Here is a 26643-nt window from a genome sequence, read left to right as displayed (position 1 = left end):
TATATAATATAATAATTATAATATAATACAATAATTATATATATAACATTATATAATAAAATGTCTTACTATATGAGAATGCCATTTTGTCATACGTATCTGCATGTATTCTCATCAGCCATTTTATTACTGCTGCAGAATTTAATGAAAATCAAATACAAGAGCCGAGTCAGTGTCCATAGATAATATGTAGTGTACATACTACATACTGTATATATTATGTAACATGATTTGTGTAATTTCAGCTCTAAATTTGCATATTAAGCATACATATATTGTACTTTCATACAGACACACTAGTATCTCTTGTCTGAATAGACTGACAGGTTATGTGAATTCCATGTTCATCTCAATTTGATTCACAGGTTCAGTAAAGGTCAGCGTGCCTTTCTGTCTCTCTCTCACACACACACACACACACACACTTACACACACACACACACACCTCAATGTTTCCAAATGCAGCCTCCATCATCACTGGCTTTATGTGTCTGCCTGAGCCTCCTCCTCCTCCGCCGTCTTTGTCCTTGCAGTCGTCTCTCTGCCAGCGAAGAGACCTTCTGCTTTTGATCAACACATCGCCCTCTTTTTCCCGCTCTTTCCTCTATCCATCCGTTTTTCCATTTTTCATCTTTAAATGCAGCGTGCAGTCAGTCCTTCTTCTTCTTCTTCTTTTTCTGCGTCTTTGTCCTCTGATTTGTCTGAATGTAGAAAGCACTTTAGTTGATGCTAATACTAAAATGATCACATTATTTGTATTATAAAGTATTGGGGCTGTTAAAAAATGTTGATATTTATAGGTTATCACATGGTTTGTCTGGTATCAGGCCAGTATCATGCCTTCGGTCTCGGGCTGATACTGGCACACGGGGGCATTATACTGGGCCTGATACCAGACAAACCATGTGACGATCTTAATATCACATACTATTTAATCACAAGCTTATTATCACGTACTATTTAATATTTACTATTATACTAATATTTACTATACTATTTACTATTTAACCGCTGACATGTTGACAGAGCACAGACGGCAGAAAAACAAACGCTGTGTGTTCACGCTCGTGCGCTGTTCTCTGATTGGTTGTTTCATGGGCATGATACCAGAGTGGACAGAGTTTGACACTGTATCGTTTCGGCCTTTTCCCGTATCATTCATGGGCGGTTTCTAGGGTACAGGAACAATTAATACTGTAGTATGTGATAATGCAATATATCAGACGCATCCATACACCAACGTTAAATATCGCTACAGTCATCTGATGTCCAAAATTCCACACTGAACCAAACAGGGTCTCTTGTTAAATCAACTCTCCAAGATGGCACTTTCATGTACTACGAGTGGTAAGCATAATTAGTTATTCATTAAATATTGTATCATGTGTTAGTACAGTTTCCCACTGTGTAACTAAATATTACAACTTATGATGTCATGATCGTGATCGGGGGTCGACCCGCTGTATTTTTGAAGATTGGATAATATCGACTTCCGTCATATTAGACTTCGTAGCTACAGCGGTAGTTCCCCCCTCACTGTTTTTTTTCACTGACTCAACACGCAACAACATTTCCGGCCTTCAAAATAAGAGTAGTGATGTCAGTATGTGGAATCAAACTATGGAACGGATTGAGTAAGGACCTCAAACAATGCACAACGATGAGCCAATTCAAGAAACAATACAAGCAGTTGATGTTTGCTAAATACAAGGATGAAGAGTCTTGAACCAGTCATGATGTGCTATATATATCACTATATTGACACTTACTATGGTACCCATTATGGCATTGGATGCTCATATCACCTCCTACTTTGGTACGAGGTACATTTTTAAAAAAAACAAAAAAAAACCTTGAACTGTATTATGGAAAGCAGGAAGTGAACAAATGTAACAGTTTAGTGATTGTAAAAGTACCAGATGGAGGGGTAGGATTTAATAAGCTTTGCTTCTTCCTACTCCTTTTGGACATGTGGAACTGTGAACTGATTATGTGACGCATTCAATTGTAATCTGACCATTACCATTACCATTACCATTACCAAAGGGTTTTGCAACATCCGTAATTACAAGCTGCATGTGGCAAAATGATGCTGTCTCCAGCATAGTGCCACCATGTGTCAAAATAAGGAAATTAATCTACTGCAACTTCCACAGTCCACAGACGTCCTTAGCATGTTTGCTAAAAAAAAAAACACCCCGACATTCCTCTCATGTTCCTATGGTCCTTTTATTGGTCATTCTGCCGTTTTCCGTATCCACGGGGAGCTGTCACCTTCCCGGTTGCTATGCTGCGAGGTGCTGGAGTGGCTGATGTAATCTCCACTAATACTTTTGTCTAACAACTACCCCCCCCCCAACACACACACACACACACAAACACCCTCAACCCCCACTACCTCCTTGTCCTTGCTGCTGCAACCACCTGCCTGGCTGCATTTGCCATCAGAATCCATGATGTAATGCAGACTAGGGTTCGCCAGTGAGCGCCCCCTTGTGGGGAGTGACGTATAATTACGTCTTTGTCTCTTATTAGCGAGAAGAATCATGGTTGTGAGGGTTCATCACATGTCAACGGAGAAAAAAAAAACATTGCTGGGCCTTTTTTGTCTCACATTATGGAATTATTACTTTTTTCTAGGTAAAACCAGAATATTTCTTTGATTGTGTTTTTATGCAAATGACATTTGTACACATTAAAACACTGACAGTTAACCACATCTTAGGAATGAGGGGACAATTTTTATATCGCAACATTAAGAGAATGTATCATACTTTGGTACTTTTGGTACTTCAATTATGACTATAACAACCCTGGTGAAGGTTTTGACATGGAAAAAAATAAACTGCACTTTTGCAATGTTAAAACCACACATTTGGAGACACTATACATGCTTTTCATTGGACAGTGTCAATTATTACTTTTTTTTAAACCATGCAACTCATTCAGTGTGTAAAAGTAAAAAATGTGTTTTGTGTGTTAGTGTGATGACTCATCGCTTTTATACTTCCTGGTGGTTTATTTTGGCATCTTTTTTTCATAATTTCATTGAAGCACTGAACTATTCTTGTTTCTTTTCCAACATGAGTCCCCCCTGAAAGAGCAACTCCAAGCACATTAATCATCAAGTGTGGTGTAACTCTTTATTGTGTCATCCCCCTTTTTACTTACAGCCTGGCCCAGGTACCGCGTGCTTCGGGCTCTGGACACGGGCCAGTACAACCTGGAGATCTCCAACGCCGAGCTGTCCGATGACTCCCTGTACGAGTGTCAAGCCACTGAGGCCGCCCTGCGCTCCAGGAGGGCCAAACTCAATGTTCTCAGTAAGTAGATCACACCCAGATCGTTTGGGACAAATGTACTCACAAACATTTTTGTTTTTGCTGTTTGTGCAGAAATGTGTCCAAATTTTGCATTTTTCAAGATGTGAATGTGAATTTTGAAGATGTGAATGGTGGCTGAGTTAGCTCAATGACAAACTGACTTGCACAACAGAGAACTGTTAGTGAGTAAAGTTTACTGTTATAGTTATTCCCCATGGCGCCACACAATAAGTTAAATATAGAGAATATGGAGTGATATTTGGTCCAGAACAAATTTTGCTTTATTCATTATTGACGTATTTCTTGCCACCCTATGTTGTATATTTTTAATTTCCACTACATCAATTCGTATTTACACTACCGCTCAAAAGTTTGGGATCACTTGCAAATGTCTTTGTTTTTCAAATGAAAACATTTTCATGCATTTCACAAACAATTTTTATTCATTTCACAAACAATTAAAATGAATGAGATGATTTTCAAAGAAGGATGTCCATTTTTGCATAGAGGCCTACTATCAACAACTGTCAGTCCGCTGCATCAATCTCCTGGTATGGCTGCTAATCCAAGTTCATCATTTTATAAGGCTAATAGATGATTAGAAAAGCCATGTAAAAAATCTCTTACCATGCTGTTAACTACTCCCTTCAGAGAGCAGCACAAACTGGGTCTAACAAGGACAGAAAAACGCTGCACAACTGTGCAAGAAGACAAATATCTGAGAGTGTGTAGTTTAAGACAAAGACGCCTCACAGGTGGCCAGCCAAACACAGTGCACATATAGACAAACAACCATTCACACTCACATTCATACCTATGGACAATTTGGAGTCACCAATTAACCTAGCATGTTTTTGGAATGTGGGAGGAAACCGGAGTACCCGGAGAAAACCCACGCATGCACTGGGAGAACATGCAAACTCCACACAGAGATGGTCGAGGGTGGAATTGAACCATGGTCACCTAGCTGTGAGGTCTGCGCGCTTCCAAGTTCATCATTTTATAAGGCTAATAGATGATTACAAATCCCATGTAAAAAATCTCTTACCATGCTGTTAACTACTCCCTTCAAAGAGCAGCACAAACTGGGTCTAACAAGGACAGAAAAACGCTGAACAACTGTGCAAGAAGACAAATATGTGAGAGTGTGTAGTTTAAGACAAAGACGCCTCACAGGTCGTCACCTGGCAGCTGCACTAAATAGTAGCCGTCAAACACCAGTGTCAGTATCAACAGTGAAGCGGCCACTTCAGGACTTCAGACTTCATGGCAGGATTGCCAAGAAAAAGCCAGATCTCAGACTGGACAAAAACATTTCCAAGTCATCCCAAACTTTGGAGTGGTAGTGTATGCATGTATATCTTTTTTGCACTTAACTAATTCACAACGATGAGCCAATTCAAGAAACAATACAAGCAGTTGATGTTTGCTAAATACAAGGATGAAGAGTCTTGAACCAGTCATGATGTGCTATATATATCACTATATTGACACTTACTATGGTACCCATTATGGCATTGGATGCTCATATCACCTCCTACTTTGGTACGAGGTACATTTTTAAAAAAAACAAAAAAAACCCTTGAACTGTATTATGGAAAGCAGGAAGTGAGCAAATGTAACAGTTAGTGATTGTAAAAGTACCAGATGGAGGGGTAGGATTAAGAGGGCCCATTCAATGCTGCTTGCGGCTTTAATGTTGTTTACTTTGCTGCTCTTACAAACAAAAAATCGTTGTGTCACGAAATGTATATATCTCCAAATGTATATTTTCCTTTTTATGCAAACGTTTTTTTTTTCTAGGAAAGACCAGAATTTTTTTTTTGATTGTATCTTTATGCAAATTACATTTGTACACATTAAAACACTGACAGACAATTTTTATATTGCAACATTAAGAGAATGTATCATACTTTGGTACTTCAATTATGACTATAACAACCCTGGTGAAGGTTTTGACATAGAAAAAAATAAACTGCACTTTTGCAATGCTAAAACCCCGCATTTGGAGAAACTATAGTCCATGCTTTTCATTGGACAGTGTCAATCTGTTTGTCTATTACCATCACTTGTACATTATAACATTTGAGTACCTATAGAAAATATTAAATGTATAGTAGAGTTCATCAATATAATCTTCACAGTACTTGAAAAGTGCTTGAATTTGCCTCTGAGAGTACTTTTGAAACACATACGCTTTTAAGAGCGGCTAAGTACCCGTATTAAATATTGTTAGCGGCATAGAGTCATTTTATTCTGACCTTGTTGTGTAAAAGTGCTAACAGACAACAACAAACACACATTTTTTTAAAGTGAATCTAAAGGCTTTTTTTGGCCTGGTGTGTTTGTGCACACGTGCATAAAAGTGTGTCCGTGTTGACTGACTAACACTCTGGTGGCCATCCTCCAGTCCCCCCCGCGGACCCGGTGGTGGAGGGAACCCCAGAGCTCTTGCTCATGGCTGGAACGCCACACAACCTGACCTGCGTGACCCGCGGCGCCAAGCCTGCAGCGCACATCCAGTGGACCAAGAATGGATTGCCAGTGGAGGGGGCCCACCAGTCCACGGTGAGTCAGAGCCATCCGTGAGCACACGTAGCAGCCAACACATTTCATTATGGTCACGCAATGTCAAATGCACTTTAAACAAGGCATCCAACAAGAAATCAAAGTTTCTGTCCGGTTGCAAGAGAATAATAATGCACCGGATTCACATTTTTTCACTTACCGTGTCGATATCTGAATTCGGATATCTGATAATACCAATATAATTGGTATTTTTGTATCCTATAATTGGTACTGCTTTATGATCTTCTGTCTGAAAAACAAACTCCAGGCTTGTACTGGTGGATGGTGGATCTGTTTGCAAGAACATGAAGCCGGGAAGTGTGCGCCTTGAGTGAGGAGGTGGCTAAAATGCATGACGGCTACATTCGCTGATACTTTTTTGGCTATGTTTGCAAAAAATATGAAAGGGGAACGGCACTTTTTTCACTCACAATCCTTATGTGAAACATGAACCACATATTCCTTTCCCATTTCTGTGTATTGTAACATTAGCAAAGAGTTAATATGAGCTAGCTAACAATGTACATCATTGGGACACACCAATTTTGACTATCAAGCCCTGTAAAAAAAAATTCTAAATACAACATTGCATGGTTTGATATCCATGCTGTGATCATGTATTAACACGTACACTGATGATAACATGTAATAGCTGCAGTATCTTGCTGTATTTTGATAATGTAAAACACTACCCAATCTTCTTTCCGTGAGCATATCCACTCTTCTGTCCGTGTTAGTCCGCCAGATTCAATTAGTTTTTCGTGTTAGCTGCTACAATAATAATATCACTGTAGCTTGGTTAATATACAAATCAGTTATGTAAATGGAACACTGTTGGCGTTTTTTTGTGAGGGTTATTGTCACGGTTCGGCATGTCTGTGTTGCGATGCGACCCCAGGATGCAGAGAGCAGGACCAAATAAAAGTAAAAATATTTATTTTTAGCAAAAATTGCAGCAGCAGGGAAAAAGGCAACTCAGGAAGCAGAAGGACAAACGATAATGATCCCACACAGGGAGAAGCACACACCTGAACTAAATGCACACCAAAATTAGGGACAGGTGTGGGTTACTATGGCAACAAAGGCAGACGAGGCAAAACAGGAAGTCCAATACAAAATAAGAGCGTCAACAACGGACACCAAAGCCTAGACAGGGAACACAAACAAACTGTCACGAGGGAACCCACACAGGGCGTGACAGTTATAGCGTTAAAATAGGTATTTCCCATGCTGTCCATTGTTAGCTAGCTCATATTATCTTGCTTTCTCGTGCTAAAATGCACAGAAAAGGGAAAGAAATACTGCATATGTTATGCATATTTCACATAAGGATTTTGAATGATGATTCCAAAAATGTGCGGTTCCTCTTTAAAACTTGGCTCATGGATCGGAAAACATCCGCAGGTGGTATTGGCAATTTCATATACATTACATAATACCGAATCGGATTTGCCCCATCCCTAGTACTTACTGTAGATTACAGAAACAAACATAAATTGTGTTTTCAATTCAAAAAAGTTTTCCACATCAAGAAACATAAGAATAATTTTCACACATGAAAATCTTTGTAGGGGACGCATACATACGAATAGAAGAACAAACAAACCCAAAGGCAATGAAAACTTCCCGGTGGAGGTGCCAAGCAAGAGCAATTCTTGTGGACATCCTCTTAATCTCACATGCTTTGTGTTGGATTAAGGAGGGTGGGGGGAGCAGGGGGGGGTTACAGCACAAATTCCAGTTATAAAAGCAGAACTATCTTCAACTCTCAGGAAAGCTACAGTCCAGCGTTCTTCCGCTTGTTTGTTGGCTTATTCTTATGCTCTTCGCCTCTGGCGCTGAGAGGAGGAATTAGAGAATCTACTAGACCAGACTGCAGCACCACAGAGTCCAGCATTACAAGTACAAATAACACATTAGAAGATGGGACGCTGTTAGCTGGTCTTTTCCAATTCTTGATTTGTTTATATTGTTGTATTTTATTACCCTTTTTTTTCCTAGCACCACAGTTGTTACAGTGTGTCCATGATGTTGTCCACACTGCAACAGGAACAGAAAGGCAAAGCAAACTGATTCGTTGGCTTAGTTCTTGCGCCTCATGTGGCTTTCAAACGCAGAAAAGGTGCTTTGTCAAGAACAACAAAGCTAAACTAATCAATCACTCTGCAGTCAACACAACACAAGACATCACTTTCAGGCGTGCAAACATGGAACAATGCACAAGATTTCCCGAGCTGTAGTTTTGTCACTAGCCACGTATACATGGAGCCAAATATTCCAATTGCATTGGGTTTATTTGCTCAAACGGAGGGTGGAATGTAACCTTTGTATACACCTCATTCCCAAAGAAAAGTGACAATCCCAATGAACATATAATCGGAATCCCAGGGGTGGAATATTCCTTTAACCAATCCGATTGAGGTATCTTGTATCCGCTCAAACGGAAAGTTGTCAGGGTGCCTTCTTCTTCGTGGTGTTTTTCTTCTTCTGTTGTTTATTGGCGGTTGGCAAGCAGGAACAGAATCTAAACCCTTCTATACGCCATTCACAAGTCCACTTTTATTAAAAAAGAAAGTATATATCTATATGAAATATGTCCAGAGTTTAATTATAAAATATTAGCAAGATTGAATTTGATCTTTTCCTGTTTAAATTGATCCCGGGTGCGTTCTTTCAGCGCATGCTCAGATATGACGTAACACGCAGATCCAGACCTTCTTCACTTTTAAAAATGGAGGCCAGCAATCGGCACTGGACTAAGCAAAGTTTGTTTTTGATTCAAACTAAATTTCAAGACTGGAACGAACGAAAAACTGGCAATACGGAGTTATTCCAACAAGGGAAAGAAAAACTCAGGGAAGTCGGTGTCACTTGATGTTGATGTCTACGTTTTACTGGGCATGCCCCATTGACTATTCTGGTTGATTATAGCGGCGCATGTAGACAAGAGATTGGAATATTCCTTTCTATGGATACAATGTTTTTGAAAAGGTCATTCAGAAAGGTTGTCAGAATAACTGTACATTTATTTATTTATTTATATTTATTTATTTACATTTATATATGCAGTGCGTTTGAATGCCTCATCAGTACAAGGCGCACATTGCATTATAAGAGGAAAAGGAGACTTCTATGAACAAATAAACTACAGACACACACACAATAAACTTGATTATGGGATTCCCTGATTGGAATCTGTCTATAGTGTCCCAACTCTGTAAGAACCACTAACCATTGTTCACAGAGACACACCGAGTTACCAATACGTAAATGCTTTGTTTGAGCACTTGATTCCACGGAATGATACACGGGAAAACTGACGAGTTTGTTCAGCCCACTGTTTGACCATACGATAACTGAGGCAGGGTACATCCTGGACTGGGTCGCAGGGGGTACTGGAGCCTATCCCAGCTGTCTTTGTCTGGCAAGAGGCGGGGTACACCCTGGACTGGTGGGCAGCCAATCACAGGGCACATATAGACAAACAACCATTCACACTCACATTCATACCTATGGACAATTTGGAGTGGCCAATTAACCTAGCATGTTTTTGGAATGTGGGAGGAAACCGGAGTCCCCGGAAAAAAACCCATGCATGCACGGGGAGAACACAGACTCCACACAAAGATGGCTGAGGGTGGAATTGAACTCGGGTCTCCTAGCTGTGAGGCCTGCACGCTAACCACTCAACCACCATGCAGCCCGATAACTGAGATAGTATACGAAAATCAAGACATATTTTTGGCAATAACTTTCATCCAAAACCGAATGCTACTAAAAGTTAGCCAAACTTTTTCAGCTCTGGATCCAACCGAGACGTGATTATACTGTATTTGAAAAGATATAAAACGCAGCTTTCAGGTTCTTTCAGTCTCTGCTTGAAACATTCATTCATTCATTTTCTACCGCTTTTTCCTCACGAGGGTCGCGGGGGTGCTGGAGCCTATCCCAGCTGTCTTCGGGCGAGAGGCGGGGTACACCCTGGACTGGTGGCCAGCCAATCACAGGGCACATATAGACAAACAACCATTCACACTCACATTCATACCTATGGACAATTTGGAGTGGCCAATTAACCTAGCATGTTTTTGGAATGTGGGAGGAAACCGGAGTACCCGGAGAAAACCCACGCATGCACGGGGAGAACATGCAAACTCCACACAGAGATGGCCGAGGGTGGAATTGAACCCTGGTCTCTTAGCTGTGAGGTCTGCGCGCTAACCACGAATCCACCGTGCCGCCCTGCTTGAAACATCAACATGAATATTCTGCTCCCTTTCATCTCTCATTTTTCTTCCTTCTCTTTCTCGAACTTGGGTGTCCTACCAGGAAGTGCTGCCCGACAGGAAGAGAGTGACGACCAGGAGCTACCTCCCCATCACGCCAGTGGACAAGGACAGCAGCAGCAACTTCACCTGTGTGGCCAGCAACCCAGCGGTCCCTATGGGCAAACGAGCCACCGTCATGCTCAACGTGCACCGTATGTTTGCATGATTACTGCACTGCAGTCCAGCAAGTCAATAAGTCAATGCATGACTTTACCCTAACCCTGAAGGATTATATAAATTGTATTAATTACAATTTAATTTGTTGGCTATGGCAGTGATTTTCAACCTTTTTTGAGCCACGGCACGTGTTTTACATTGGAAAAATCTTGTAGCACACCACGAACCAAAAATGTTCCAAAATGTCACCACGACCTCACACGTGCATCAATAAGTCTATGGGAGGAACAAGGTAGGTGTTGCCACACGGACCAATATTACATTGCTCTGCCAGTCTTTACACCACAGACACTCCACAGTAGCCACGTTTTTACATCACCACTTTTTCTCTTTCCCAATGACCTTTTGGGAAACAATGGTATTCATGGAAAGGAATATTCCAATCTCTTGTCTCCATGCGCCGTTAAAATCCAACAGAATAGTCAATAGGGCATGCCCAGTAAAACGTAAACATCAACATCACGTGATACCGGCTTCCCCAAGTTTTTCTTTCACTTGTTGGAATAACTCCGTATTGCCAGTTTTTCGTCTGTCCAGTCTTGAAATTTAGTTTGAATCAAAAACAAACTTTGCTTAGTCCAGTGCCGATTGCTGGCCTCCATTTTTAAAAGTGAAGAACGTCTGGATCTGCGTGTTACGTCATATCTGAGCATGCGCTGAAAGAACGCACCCGGGATAAATTTAAACAGGAAAAGATCAAATTCAATCTTGCCAATATTTTATAATTAAACTCGGGACATGTTTTATATACATATATACTTTCTTTTTTAATAAAACTGGACTTGTTCCACAGAATCCACTGGGCTATGGTAGCCAGACACTGGATTTTTTGTGCCATGTGTCTCTCTGTACAGATCCTCCAACGGTAACTTTGTCCATTGAGCCTCGGTCTGTTCTCGAAGGCGAGAGAGTCACCTTCACCTGCCAAGCCACCGCAAACCCACCCATCATGGGCTACAGGTTAGCAAGGAACTTAAATTCATTTTTCCAGGTTACAGATTCAATAAAAAGTCATCATCCCGTTGAAGAAAACAAGCTTTAGTTGTGCTTTTTTCCAAAAGTATAGCTTATAAATGATAAGTACGTGCCTTTGCAGTTCATTTCATCTTAACAAAGATGAAATGAACACACGGCGGTTTGTTGTGTTGCTGCACCTAACACACTTAGCAAGAGTGCAGATCTTTTTAAATGCAAATATTTTCTTGTTCATGGATTCCCATCGGCACCAAGCAGCCTTCATTGTGATAGAATTTGCTACCGAGCGCTGAATCTATGCAGCAAAAACTCGAGACTTCCACTGGAGGGTCCCTTTGTGGGAGCTCAGCCAGATGCTCCTCCACTAAGCCCAGTGAGTGAATATTAAAATGTCACCTAGTGGCAGATTTGTTGTACAGTAATAGGATTTGGAGTCACGTACACCACAATATATAGTTCATATAAACGGTGGAAGGAGAGTTCTCAAATTTGCACCAATGTCCCATCTATATTACAATAATTAGTAATAACAGTCATAATTGAAGCTTCATCACACCTCCATCAGGTGGGCTAAAGGTGGCGTGCTACTGGACGGCGCCAGAGAGAGCGTGTTTGCCACCACGGCTGACCACTCCTTCTTCACAGAACCTGTGTCGTGTCAGGTCTTCAACGCGGTGGGGAGCACCAATGTCAGCATCCTAGTCGACGTGCACTGTAAGCAAACACACACACCAAACACACCCAACGACAGGAAACAGGGGTGTTATATTTTCCCCAGGGGCTGCACTATTAATATACAGTAATTCATTCACCTCACAGGTAGCACATCAAGATGCTGCTTAGTTCAATAGCACAGGGATTTTCTACACTTTTGCACATTTACAGTAAGGGTGTGGAAAATAATGGATATTAATCGATACATCGATGCAAGTGCATCGGCTCATTCACTGGGTATGGATGCAATTGACAGGTGAAATCTAGATTAATCACTATGTGTTTGTGGGTATCGGTAAAATCCGATGCAAGCGCCGTTTTATTAATGTTCAACTTCACCCCATATGCTGTTCCCCAGGTGCCATGAATGCACCATCATTATTTGGCGTTTTGTATTGAATACGGACGGAAGCCGTGAGGGACATACAACTACTAGTAAAACAGCATGGACGTTCGTAGCAAGCAGCAGCCAGGAAGTTTCCATATTTAACCCCCCCACAACGTTTAAATGGTATGTTCGGAAACACTACGGATTCTCAAAGAACGGCGGAAAGCTCGACAAAACGTCCGTCATTTGCAAAGAATCCCGCGTTAAGAGGCCGTACAATGGCAGCACTACAAACATGCAGACCCCCCCTTAAAAAGGGGACACCACAACACGGACAAGTCTACCCCCGCCTCCCCATCTAGTTCCTCGTCGGACACCAGGGGAAAAAACAAGCATAATTATATTATACATCATAATATTATTATACATTATATTATACATATACATAAATAATTATACATAATTATTTATATATACTTATTTAAATAAACAGTAATAATAATATATTTTTTCACAGGTGTGCCTTAGGTTGGCCACAAAAGGTCATTGCAAAATGTTTACTTTAATATTTATTATATAACGTATTTTCTTTTTAGTTTTTAGTCCTGGGCTGCACGGCGGTCGAGTGGTTAGCGCACAGACCTCACAGCTAGGAGACCAGGGTTCAATTCCACCCTCGGCCATCTCTGTGTGGAGTTTGCATGTTCTCCCCGTGCATGCGTGGGTTTTCTCCGGGTACTCCGGTTTCCTCCCACATTCCAAAAACATGCTAGGTTAATTAGCCACTCCAAATTGTCCATAGGTATGAATGTGAGTGTGAATGGTTGTTTGTCTATATGTGCCCTGTGATTGGCTGGCCACCAGTCCAGGGTGTACCCTGCCTAGGCTCCAGCACCCCCGCGACCCTCGTGAGGAAAAAAGCGGTAGAAAATGAATGAATGAATGAAATAAAAATAAATCCCTAATATACAGTATAGTACATAAATAATTATTTATATGTACTGATTTAAATAAATAGTAATAATATATTTTTTCACAGGTGTGCCTTAGGTTGGCCACAATAAAAGGCCATTGCAAAATGTTTACTTTAACGTTTATTATATAACGTATTTTCTTTTTAGTTTATAGTCCTGGGCTGCACGGCGATCGAGTGGTTATTAGCGCACAGACCTCACAGCTAAGAGACCAGGGTTCAATTCCACCCTCGGCCATCTCTGTGTGGAGTTTGCATGTTCTCCCCGTGCATGCGTGGGTTTTCTCCGGGTACTCCGGTTTCCTCCCACATTCCAAAAACATGCTAGGTTAATTGGCCACTCCAAATTGTCCATAGGTATGAATGTGAGTGTGAATGGTTGTTTGTCTATATGTGCCCTGTGATTGGCTGGCTAGCCTCCAGCACCTCCCGCGACACTTGTGAGGATAAGCGGTAGAAAATGAATGAGTTTTTAGTCCTGTTTAATTGTGTTTACAGAACCTAAACATGCAGTCAAGCGACAAATGGTCCAGGACTTTTCTTTAGACATCCCTGACCTAGCATGTCCATCCCGTGAAAGGAAGAACCAATTTTCTGTATTTCTCTTAGTTGGACCTATTCTGGTGGTGGAACCACGGCCCGTCGCGGTTGACGTGAACTCAGACGTCACATTGAACTGCAAGTGGTCCGGCAACCCCCCACTGACCCTCACATGGACCAAGAAAGGCTCCAACATGGTGAGCTTCTGTGACCTCTGACAGCCTTTTTAATTATACAGTTTGAAGGGGACACGGAGGGGAAGCCTTTGTCACTGGAAACGTTCAAATCCTCTAGAAAGCCTTTTATTGAGGTCTAAAACCCAGACTTCATAAATGTTTGCTTAGTTGTAAAGCAGACAGTTTGTAGAAAGACTCTGTCACCGTATCTTAAATCTTTAATTCATGCCTAAACGTTTAAGAAAAGCTCCAGGAGAAGAACTAATGGAGCCTGCTGAGTAAATCAACATGTTTTATAAATTAAATATGTGTTTCTCGCGCTCCTGCTTTTTTTTCTCCCATCCTGCCCCGTCTTCGTCTGCATTACAACTCCAATGTTTGCGCTTTGTGTGTTTGTTCCCAGGTGCTGAGCAACAATAACCAGCTCTACTTGAAGTCTGTGAGCCAAGCCGATGCCGGGCAGTACGTCTGCAAGGCCATTGTGCCACGCATTGGCGTCGGAGAGACCGAGGTTATGCTCACTGTCAATGGTCAGTAACTAGTATTTTATAGCATTAAGGCTCCAGATCTGGGCTATTTACCAGGCTAGTTACCTACTTCTCTGACTGTCAGCACTCACTATTTAAGGCAGGGGTCTCAAACTCAATTTACCTGGGGGCCACTGGCGCTAGGGTCTGGGCAAGGCTGGGCCGCATCAGGTTTTCCCAAAAAAAAAAAAAACGCATTTATTCAAAACAGAAAAATATGCAAACTTTTTCAGTGCTTTGGTTCCGATTTTCTACAATAAAAGCTCTGATAAAACATTCCACTGTTCTCAAATATCTTAATTTTTATTTTTCTGCACAAAATAAGATGAAAATAAATAAACAAATCAAGAATAAAGAAAATCAATCAATCAGTAATAAATAAATATAATAATAATAAAACGGCAAATAATAAAAACTTAAGAAACCACATATAGTTGGTGGGTAGACAAATTATTTTTTTCAGATTAAAATGAACAAAGCATTATTAGAGCCCTGTAGACATGACAAAACACGACTATAGTCACATTTATACTCTTTTTATTTACAACATATTGCGCAACTGCAGGGTCTTGAGACACATGCTAACCCGCAAACTAGAGAGCTAGCGACCTAAACGGTAGCCTTCAAGTTATTTCCTTTAAACTTAAATAGCCAAAAACTTACCACTTCCACACGGATAGGGAGGATAACTATTAACAGTTATTTAACCTTTAACATGAACATTAATCAAACATAATAATTTTTTCTGGGTACATGATACCATACAGCATCCATATCAAACTTGCGCGGGCCGCACTAACATTAAACTTTCATATCAAAGCGGGGGCCTCAAACTAGTGTCCTGCGGGCCACATTTGGCCCGCGGGCCGCATGTTTCTATTTTTGTGGTTTAGTTGTATTTCTATGATGTGCCGCGGGCAAAAAAAAAACCTAAAAAGTTTGTGGTAGACAAATGACCCCCCTGGTCACACTTTGGACACCTCTGGTGTAGACCAAGCATGCAGCCAATGTAGGTGGGCAATTATATACTTTCTCTGAGCATTTTATGATGTCTAATTTCACTTCCCTGTTTACTTTCATTTTATTTTTCTTTGATGCACTGCCTTCAGAAGCTTTTGCTGGGGAGACATATTGAAGGGAAAATTTCACTAAAACTAAAAAGGACAAAAGTAATGTTGTAATGGTAATGGTTTTATTTCATTTGAACATGCATCAGATTACAATTGAATGCATCACATAATCAGTTCACAGTTCCACCTGTCCAAAAGGAGTAGGAAGAAGCAAAGCATATTAAATCCTACCCCTCCATCTGGAACTTTTACAATCAGTAACTGTTACATTTGTTCACTTCCTGCTTTCCTAATATAGTTTAAGTTTTTTTTTCCGTCTTTCTTCAGTTTAGCGGCTCCTAATATACTGTGTTCATCCGCTGCATGCATTTATGGTAATGGTAATGGTTTAATTTCATTTGAACATGCATCAGATTACAATTGAGTGCATCCCATAATCAGTTCACAGTTCCACATGTCCAAAAGGAGTAGGAAGAAGCAAAGCTTATTAAATCCTACCCCTCCATCTGGTACTTTTACAATCAGTACTGTTACATTTGTTCACTTCCTGCTTTCCATAATACAGTTTTATGTTTTTTTTTTTAATAATGTACCTCATACAAAGTAGGAGGTGATATGAGCATCCAATGCCATAATGGGTACCATAGTAAGTGTCAATATAGTGATATATATAGCACATCATGACTGGTTCAAGACTCTTCATCCTTGTATTTAGCAAACATCAACTGCTTGTATTGTTTCTTGAATTGGCTCATCGTTGTGCATTGTTTGATTTCCTTACTCAATCCATTCCATAGTTTGATTCCACATACTGAAATGCTATGGCTAGCATAACGTAGTCCTAGCATAGAAGTGTTTCAAATGTACTTCTTCCCTGAGATCATATTTCTCCTCTCTTGTAGAGAAGTATTGGATGACATTTTTAGCTAATTGCTTATTTTTAGCCTTATGCATTATTTTAGCTGTTTGAAGATGAACTATATCAGCAAGTTGAAGTATTTGTGATTTTAGACATAAGGAGTTAGTATTATGAATTATCCTTACTGACCTTTAACTTGTTCTCCTTTTGTTTTTTTTAACGGTATTAATCATTTATGGGAGTGCGTCATTACCGTGCAATGTAACTCAAAAAAACATTACCTGAAATGTAACACGGAATGTGGTCGAAGGCTATCTGTACTTGCATAAACATTGTCATGGTGTATCTTCTCTTGACTTGTCCTATCTTCCCCGGCAAGGCCCCCCCATCATCTCCAGTGATCCAGTCCAGTATGCCGTCAGGGGGGAGAAAGGAGAGATCAAGTGCTACATCGCCAGCACCCCCCCACCTGATAAGATTGTAAGTCTATTCCATCTTTTGGAAGTGGTATGAAAAATTGGCATAGTGCGACAATGCAAGCGAGATGACTCACTGAAAACAGCTGCTACACTATTTTATTTATTTTTTTCTTTCCAGAAATCTTTTTTTCTGCGTGTGGTATACCCGTCGAGATGTTAGATTGCAGCAGATGACGAAAGACGGCAGTTGACTGCTTGCATCATGTTTTTCATGACTTATTGTGCTTTGTATTTCAAGCCTTTCAAGCCCTCAAACATCTCCGTGCGAGCGACGTGGTTACTCCTTGAAGGAGAGCCCTTTTTCTTGAAAACAGGCGTTTCTGCTGCAGAGCGCTTTAAATGTAATATCTGTCCCTGTGCCACTGCTGCGCGGTTGTGCGCAGTGCTCGCTTATTTTTTTTGCAGCCGAGCGAGATGCTTGATGGAACTGCAGTTTAATACAAAGAGACGGTCTCATTTCAAACCTTTTTCATAAGGTGCACTTGCATGAGTGCATTTAGAAAAAAAAAGAAACACGGTAAAACGTTTCAGTTAGGAGGACTGTGTGTGTGTGGTAAGACTCTCTACCTTTCAGCGTCAATTATCCAATTTTGCCGTGCCAACATGACAGAAATCAGAGCTTTTAGGAGGCTTCAGCCCCCTGTTGTACTGGCAGGGAGCTCAGAGCGTATAATGTGATACGACATTATAGTCGCAGCTTAATGCACAGACACAAGGGCTCATAAAATATGGACAGTGTGCATGTGTGTGTGTGTGTGTGTGTGCATGCGCGCAATGGATATTTCAAATAAATCTGCCTCTGTGCACATTGTGGACTTGCCTCTTTTGGAGACAAGACACAAGTCGCCATAAAGTAAATCGAGAGTTTAAATCTCCAGGAATTTATGAGGTTTGTGTGTGTGTGTGTGTGTGTGAGTGTGCTGGTTTCTCTTTAGTAGTGTGGCCCACAGACTGACATATGTCTCCAGGGAACCAAAACGTGCCGCCGCTGGCACAAGCAGGCAACAACTGCAAAAGATGGATGGTATGAGTCCGACCTAGTAACCACAGTTGTGGCTAATTTGCACACAGTTTTATTTTTCAAGAGGTTAAAAGGTGCATTAGCCCCTTGCAGCCCATGTATGAGCCTATATATATTTGATATCACTACCATCTATATTTAAAACCTCTAAATCCTCCTTTTGCACCTAGCTCAGTCAGGGTTTAAATCGAAAAAGCCAAAACCAAAACAATCATGTCTGCCATGTGGGAATTCCCTGTCATTTGTGAGACACGAAAAAAATCTCCCCCTTTAAAAAGCTTTAGTTTAGTTTAGCTTTTGGTGTTGTGAAATTGCCAGACGTGCGATATGATTATCAGTCAGGCGGCAGCTAATGTGGCTAGCGCTGGACACTCGCCCGTATGTGAGTGGCAGTTGGAGGTCTAAAGTTATGGTAATGGTAATGGTTTAATTTCATTTGAACATGCATCAGATTACAATTGAATGCATCACATAATCAGTTCACAGTTCCACATGTCCAAAAGGAGTAGGAAGAAGCAAAGCTTATTAAATCCTACCCCTCCATCTGGTACTTTTACAATCACTAACTGTTACATTTGTTCACTTCCTGCTTTCCTAATATAGTTTAAGAAGCAAAGCTTATTAAATCCTACCCATCCATCTGGTACTTTTAAAATCAGTACTGTTACACTTCCTGCTACAGTTTTTGTTTTTTTATAACGTACCGAATTACAAGGTGATATGACAATATTTTATATATATATTTTTTTTTAATGATCATACAGGAGGATAACAAAACTTAGAAGATAATTAACTTTTGTTTCAACATATGTGTTCATATTGATTTCAAATAATTTAGTCACCTTTAATTATTTAATTAACTGGAAAACATTTCTGTCCCTTTAACTGTATATGACGTACATGGCAGGAAAACTTGATCACTTCCTGGTGAGTTTGGGTACTGTACATAATCATCCATCATCAATTAATTCAACAGAGCATAAAAATATTTATTCATTCATTCATTTTCTACCGCTTATCCTCACGAGGGTCACAGGGGGTGCTGGAGCCTATCCCAGATGTCTTCGGGCGAGAGGCAGGGTACACCCTGGACTGGTCGCCAGCCAATCACAGGGCACATATAGACAAACAACCATTCACACTCACATTCATACCTATGGACAATTTGGAGTCGCTAATTAACCTAGCATGTTTTTGGAATGTGGGAGGAAACCGGAGTACCCGGAGAAAACCCACGCATGCACGGGGAGAACATGTAACTTCTGAACTCTGGTCTCCTAGCTGTGAGGTCTGCGTGCTAACCACTTGTACACCGTGCAGCCTCATTTTCCGCATTGTAAAACTATAAATATTGGGATGTATGGAACAGATTCATTGGATTTACATTATTTTCCATGGGACTTTTTTCTTTGGTTAGAGTTTGTTTTGGTTTGAGTCTGACTTTCTGGTACGGATTAATGACTCTAACCAAGGCACCACTGTATTTATTTGTTGTTTTTTTTTAATCAATGACCCACTCTAGAGCTGCACGGCGATCGAGTGGTTAGCGCGCAGACCTCTCAGCCAGGAGAACATGCAAACTCCACACAGAGATGGCCGAGGGTAGAACTGAACTCGGGTCTCCTAGCTGTGAGGCCTGCACGCTAAACACTTAAACGCCGTGCAGCCCCAGCATAAACATATCTTGAATCTATTTGACTTTCTGTTAAAAAACTAAAAACACTGGCTTTACCGCTATCGGAGAACGTCATTGGCAAGCACCTTCCAGCTCACGCCTGACTGATCCCTTCAGTATGCAGCAGTACTGCAACCGCCTCCCGTATAACATTTCTAGAATAATGAAGCTATGGATGAAAACAGTAGATACCACAGACTGTAGAATGTCATTGTGTATAATAAATCTTTCTGCAATATTATATCATATTGTTGGCGACTGTCACGCCGGAGAGAGCATTGGGCCCAAATGATGCACGCTGGCAGGAGGTGGTTGAATATAAAAAAGGTTAGTCTTTATTGCTCCTCAAGCAAGTAGTATAGCAACAACAAAAATGGTGCAAAAAGAAAAAACAGAAAAGGCTACTGAGGTCACACAAAACTGGGATATAACGACCACTGAATGCAGGTAGGGAGCAGCGACCTGGCTGGCAGGAAGGCGTCGAGCTGCAGGAGAAAAGACACCGCGACAGTGGAAAAAGGTTAGATCAGACTAGTGTGTGGTGTGCTTCCATGAGGAACAATACTACCACGCCCTCCTGCTGCCACAGGTGTGCCCAAATGGGAGAGGAGGTGATTGAGAACACCTGTGGCTGGCCGGGTAGCTCCTCCCATCAGGGCGAACCAGAGCATGGGGGGAGGGAGAGACAGCATGAGTAGGAGGCAAGTGTCTACTGAGTTTTTACAGTTCAATGTTCAAATATTAGAGCCTATCCCAGCTGTCTTCGGGCCAGAGGCGGGGTACACCCTGGACTGGTGGCCAGCCAATCACAGGGCACATATAGACAAACAACCATTCACACTCACATTCATACCTATGGACAATTTGGAGTGGCTAATTAACCTAGCATGTTTTTGGAATGTGGGAGGAAACCGGAGTACCCGGAGAAAACCCACGCATGCACGGGGAGAACATGCAAACTCCACACAGAGATGGCCGAGGGTGGAATTGAACCCTCGTTTCCTAGCTGTGCAGCCTAACAATAAATTAATTAACTAAAAATTAAATTAGCAATTGAACACGTTTGAAAAGGAAACGGAAGAAGCAGATCTCATTTACTGATAGTCTGTTGACTTCCTGTGTTTATCATGTACCAGGTTACCAGTTTTATAATAGTATAAGAAAAGGATAAGGATGTATTACAGTCAAGCTTTCATTTTTTCCTTCTCACCCCAGCCTTCTTGCCGAATATTTGCATGTGTCCGATAACATCGATGGGAATTTGCATTATTGATCCCTGAGGGGGGATTCCATGATGGTTGCGGTAAGGAGTGGAATTTAGATCGAGAAATACGCCAAATTAAACACAGTGGAGACTGAATCTTCATTATGCTCACGCAGAATGCTTTGCTTACTTTTTGTGGTTGTTGTTAACGGAGGTAGAGACAGGCTTAGAGATGTCTTCAAGTAATACAATTAAATTAGAGTCGTTATTAAGCATGACATGACGATCTTTCAAATAATTTTGTCCCCTTTAATTATATAATTAACTGGAAAACATTTCTGTCCCTTTAACTGTATATGATGTACATGGCAGAAAAACTTGATCACTTCCTGGTGAGTTTGGGTACTGTACATAATCATCCATCATTAATTCATTCAACAGAGCATAAAAATATTTATTCATTCATTCATTTTCTACCGCTTATCCTCACGAGGGTTGCGGGGGTGCTGGAGCCTATCCCAGCTGTCTTCGGGCGAGAGGCGGGGTACACCCTGGACTGGTGGCCAGCCAATCACAGGGCACATATAGACAAACAACCATTCACACTCACATTCATACCTATGAGTAGCCAATTAACCTAGCATGTTTTTGGAATGTGGGAGGAAACCGGAGTACCCGGAGAAAACCCACGCATGCACTGGGAGAACATGCAAACTCCACACAGAGATGGCCGAGGGTGGAATTGAACTCTGGTCTCCTAGCTGTGAGGTCTGCGCGCTAACCACGTGCAGCCTCATTTTCCACATGTAAAACTATAAATATTGGGATGTATGGAACAGATTCATTGGCTTTACATTATTTTCCATGGGAATTTTTTCTTTGGTTAGAGTATGTTTTGGTTTGAGTCTGACTTTCTGGTACGGATTAATGACTCTAACCAAGGCACCACTGTATTTATTTATTATTTTTTTTTTTATCAATGACCCACTCTAGGGCTGCACGGCGATCGAGTGGTTAGCGCACAGACCTCACAGCTGACGATCTTTACTTAAATTGAAGTATATTTGAGCTAAAGCAACATAAAAAATGTGAAGTACAATACTTGCAAATGATAGTAAAATGACCATGAAATTGTATTTTAAAAACGGAATTGTTCTCGAGGCCACGGGTTGCATTGCAGATATTTATAAGAACGCATTTCATATTCATTCCACCTTCTCAGCGCTCATTTTCACTTCCATCAGCAGTCAACTGCTGCGAATATCAAGTTCGGATGAAGCAAACACAATCGCAGTCACGATGCCGTTTGTTCACCACAAGCGACAAGCCAAGTTTGACATGAAGCAGCAGCCAAAGTGTTTGAAGCCGGTACACAGGAGGTGGAAATGCTGTCGCAGTCAGGAAGAACCACGAGTGTGAAGCATCAAAAAAAAACCTTTGCGGCTTCAGTGAGCTTGTATCATAACAGAACACAATCGTTTTATGCCAAGAATTTATTTATTTACAGTATTGTTTTTAAAACAAAGTGATTGTTCGTGTTCATGCTGTGTTTTTCCAGGTGTGGGCATGGAAGGAGAACGTGTGGGAGAAGGAGAAAGGCACCCTGATGGAGAGGTACACGGTGGAGCAGAGTAAGCCCCCGTTGCAGGGCGGGGCCGTCCTCTCCACCCTCACCATCAACAACGTCATGGAGTCAGACTTCCACTCACCGTACAACTGCACCGCCTGGAACTCCTTTGGCCCCCGCACCATGATCATCACCCTGGAGGAGACAGGTAGGGAAGAGACCAATCATGTGGAGCACAAGTTGTTCTAATTTCAATGGTAATGGTTTAATTCCATTTGAACATGCATCAGATTACAATTGAATGCATCACATAATCAGTTCACAGTTCCACATGTCCAAAAGGAGTAGGAAGAAGCAAAGCTTATTAAATCCTACCCCTCCATCTGGTACTTTTAAAATCACTAACTGTTACATTTGTTCACTTCCTGCTTTCATATTACAGTTTAAGGTTTTTTTTGGACTCGTCACAATTGTATTTAGCAAACATCAACTGCTTGTATTGTTTCTTGAATTGGCTCATCGTTGTGCATTGTTTGATTTCCTTACTCAATCCATTCCATAGTTTGATTCCACATACTGAAATGCTATGGCTAGCATAACGTAGTCCTAGCATAGAAGTGTTTCAAATGTACTTCTTCCCTGAGATCATATTTCTCCTCTCTTGTAGAGAAGTATTGGATGACATTTTTAGCTAATTGCTTATTTTTAGCCTTATGCATTATTTTAGCTGTTTGAAGATGAACTATATCAGCAAGTTAAAGTATTTGTGATTTTAGAAATAAGGAGTTAGTATTATGAATTATCCTTACTGGCCTTTTTTGCAGTACATTTAGCGAGTGAAGATTGCTTTTATAGTTATTAGCCCATATTTCCACACAATAAGTAAGATATGGTAGAACCAGAGAGCAATAAAGAGTGTGGAGTGATTTCTGATTGAGAACAAATTTTGCTTTGTTCAATATTGAAATATTTCTGGCCACCTTATGTTGTATATTTGTAATATGAGGTTTCCAGCTCATATTTTCATCTATTGTGATCCCCAGAAATGTATTTTCCTTCACCCTTTCAATGTCTGCACCGTCTATTTGTATTTGCTGGTACGTGTCCTTTCTGCTGTTACCAAACATGATTTTAGTTTTACTTAGGTTCAAGGACAATCTATTATCATCAAACCATCTTTTTAGTGTGACCAAAACTAATAAAATAAATTCATCAAACATTACATTCCTACCTGTCAAAACAAGTGAAAAAATAAATCGCCACTGCATAATAAAACAAAATAACTACCATAAATGCTGTAATTATAGACGTTATCTATGTTTATCTAATCTGTTACGTAGCTGCTCTCTAGCTCTCAGGTTTTGTACAATATTACACATAACAAACTCGTCCATTTGCCCTGTACTGCGTCGTTCCACGAAATGGAGTTCCCAAACAAAGCACCTTACTCTGTTTGCGCATATTTTAAATGCAACTGCTAAATATCCCACCATGGGGGCAAATAATGTTGTAAATTGATAAAGAAGGTGACTAATACTCTTGAATTCCATCTTACCGGGATATTTGAGAAGTTTGCATCCATTCATCATTTCTCATTATTTTGTATTGTTTTGTGCATGTAAAACTATACCGTATTTTCTATACCGCACTGGAGTCGTATTTTATGACCAAAACAGACATTACGTCCTCTTGGAAGGCAAGTTGTAACAATAAAAGAATAGAGAACAGGCTGAATAGGTGTAAGATATGCTAACACAATGGTTATTCAGCTACACCAAAAATAAACATGAACACAAAAGGTGTCCAGTGTTTATGTAACATAAACACTTTTTTTCATTTATAAGTCGCTCTGGAGTATAAGTGGCAGGAACAGCCAACCTATGAAAAAAAGTGCGACTTATAGTACGGAAAATACGGTAATTATTCTCTATAAATGGTATTTTTAATATTGGAGTTTAATTGGATTTACAGGCTACATGGCGGTTGAGTGGTTAGCACGCAGACCTCACAGCTAGGAAACCGGTGTTCGATTCCACCCTCGGCCGTCTATGCGTGGAGGTTGCATGTTCTCCCCGTGCATGCGTGGGTTTTCTCCGGTTTCCTGCCACATTCCAAAAACATGCTAGGTTAATTAGCGACTCCAAATTGTCCATAGGTATGAATGTGAGTGTGAATGGTTGTTTGTCTATATGTGCCCTGTGATTGGCTGGCCACCAGTCCAGGGTGTACCCCGCCATTCGCCCGAAGACAGCTGGGATAGGCTCCAGCACCCCCGCCACCCTTGTGAGGATAACCGGTAGAAAATGAATGAATGAATAATTGGATTTACATTATTTTGTATGGGAAAAATTGTCTTGATTTTTTTCCGCTTTGGTTTGCGTGTGATCTTTTGGAATGAATTTGTAAGAATAACACAGGTTACAAGTCCAGGGTGTACCCTGCCTCTTGCCTGAAGACAGCTGGGATAGGCTCCAGCACCCCCCACGACCAAAACCTGTGTGTTTTTTGTCACGAATGAATGAATAAACCCATGTTACATTCCATCAACACAGCAACAACAGAGCCAATGTTGTTATAGCGGTAAAGAGCTAATTACTCCGCCTGCATCAATAGCGCTGGTGAGCTCGGCGGCAAGTATGGCAAGTATGACAGTAGCACGTATAACATCGCCAAAGCAACATTTTAAAGTGTGCTGCTCGTGAGCCTTCAAAAACACCTTGCGGAGTTAAAGACTCCATCAGTGGGCGGCCCCAAAGCTTCAGCTGTCAATGCGGTTATTTGCTTTTGTAGACCAATCACATGCATGCGGTTAATTGAATAGAGGTGTTCACCAATATTGCTGTTGTGAAAAGTACCCAAAAATATCTCAATGAGATGCGAGTAAAATTGCCTTGAGGCAACAAAAGGCATCTGCCTCAGCGGGAGTCCTGATAGACTGTTCAAAGTCCATTCTTGATGGTTGCTTTTTCCCAGCATGGCATGTCATGTTTCATCGCTAAGATGATGCCTTCACGCTCTGTCAGTCCTCCCGACTTCTTATTCTTCCAGCTGACTCTCCACAAACAACTTCAAAAGCCGGGATTTTCCCCGTAATTTAGTGTATGTTCATCGCCTGTCTGAGCCAAAAACACGTCCGAGAGACAACAGGACTTAGCCATTGAACGGCGTTGACAGTGATGCCGCCCCTCCTTTGCTTATGTGCGTTTCAGATATTGTTCCAGTGGGAGTCATCGCCGGCGGTACGGTGGGCTCATCCATCCTGCTGCTCATGTTGCTGCTGGCCCTCGCCTTCTTCCTCTACCGCCAACGCAAAGGCAGTGAGTGCGCGCACACACACACACACAAAGACACATGCCGCATGCAAGTCTTCCTATCTGTCATTCAGCTGCTCGGCAATTTGAATAGAACAACATATGCCAGCTGCACGGCATTTTATTCAAATGAGATTAATGAATATTCATACGACATGGCAACATGCCTCAAAACACCCACTGAACGTTACCCGGTTTATTCTCCCTGCACGGTGCTGTGTGATTCCTTCCTTGCAATAATGATATTGATATGCCCCTCATACGTTGCATTAAGTCCATAAAACGGAGCGTTGAAAGGTGAATGTTGTTTCAATGATGAATTTCCACGTTATGCACACGGCCCGCGGCAATCCAATTCCCGTTTATGCACCCTCTTATGCGTGGCAACGCGGTGGATAAACGTGAGGCTAAACGTGTCACTCGTGGCAACGAAAGAATAAGGAAAGACAATGAAGTTGACTGACAGGATCCTCAAGGATATATATATATCTATATACTATACAGTAAAGTCTCGTTATATCGATATCGGTTATATCGAAGTACTGCTTATTACGATACTATTTTCATTTCCCGGCAAATTTCTAGTCTTTTATGATATAATTAGTTCCGTTAGTACGATACCCGGTTATTATGATAATCCGGTTACTACGATGCCCTTTTCATCTCCCGCCAGCCAATTTGGTCTGCTTATATCGATACAAAAGCAGCTTAAATCAATCTTTGCTGAAGGATTTCAATACCAAAAAAGAACACATGCTGGCGTTCGTGGTTTCTCTCGTGTGTATAGAATCTATACACACGAGAGAAACCACGAACGCCAGCATGTAC

The 26643-nt window shown here is 41.1% G+C and overlaps 1 protein-coding gene across 2 annotated transcripts in view; it reads left to right on the top strand.

Moving 5' to 3' along the window:
- The window catches only part of kirrel1b (kirre like nephrin family adhesion molecule 1b), a 95224-nt gene that overhangs the window by 57507 nt on the left and 11074 nt on the right, over positions 1–26643 (top strand). For both annotated transcript variants that reach the window (XM_058069917.2, XM_058069909.2), the window contains exons 3-12: positions 3174–3323; positions 5734–5891; positions 10221–10371; positions 11251–11356; positions 11937–12085; positions 13996–14123; positions 14506–14632; positions 16938–17038; positions 22496–22712; positions 25714–25821. In XM_058069917.2, the coding sequence (XP_057925900.2) occupies positions 3174–3323; positions 5734–5891; positions 10221–10371; positions 11251–11356; positions 11937–12085; positions 13996–14123; positions 14506–14632; positions 16938–17038; positions 22496–22712; positions 25714–25821 (1395 nt within the window). The remainder of the gene's footprint in view (positions 1–3173; positions 3324–5733; positions 5892–10220; positions 10372–11250; positions 11357–11936; positions 12086–13995; positions 14124–14505; positions 14633–16937; positions 17039–22495; positions 22713–25713; positions 25822–26643) is intronic.

The sequence above is a fragment of the Doryrhamphus excisus genome, linkage group LG11 (genome assembly GCF_037039965.1).
Source record: "Doryrhamphus excisus strain RoL-2023G ecotype Guam linkage group LG11, RoL_Dexc_Guam_v1.1, whole genome shotgun sequence".
Taxonomy (NCBI): Eukaryota; Metazoa; Chordata; class Actinopteri; order Syngnathiformes; family Syngnathidae; genus Doryrhamphus; species Doryrhamphus excisus.
Note: the sequence above shows the minus strand (reverse complement) of the source record. Positions and strands in the feature narration are given on the sequence as shown.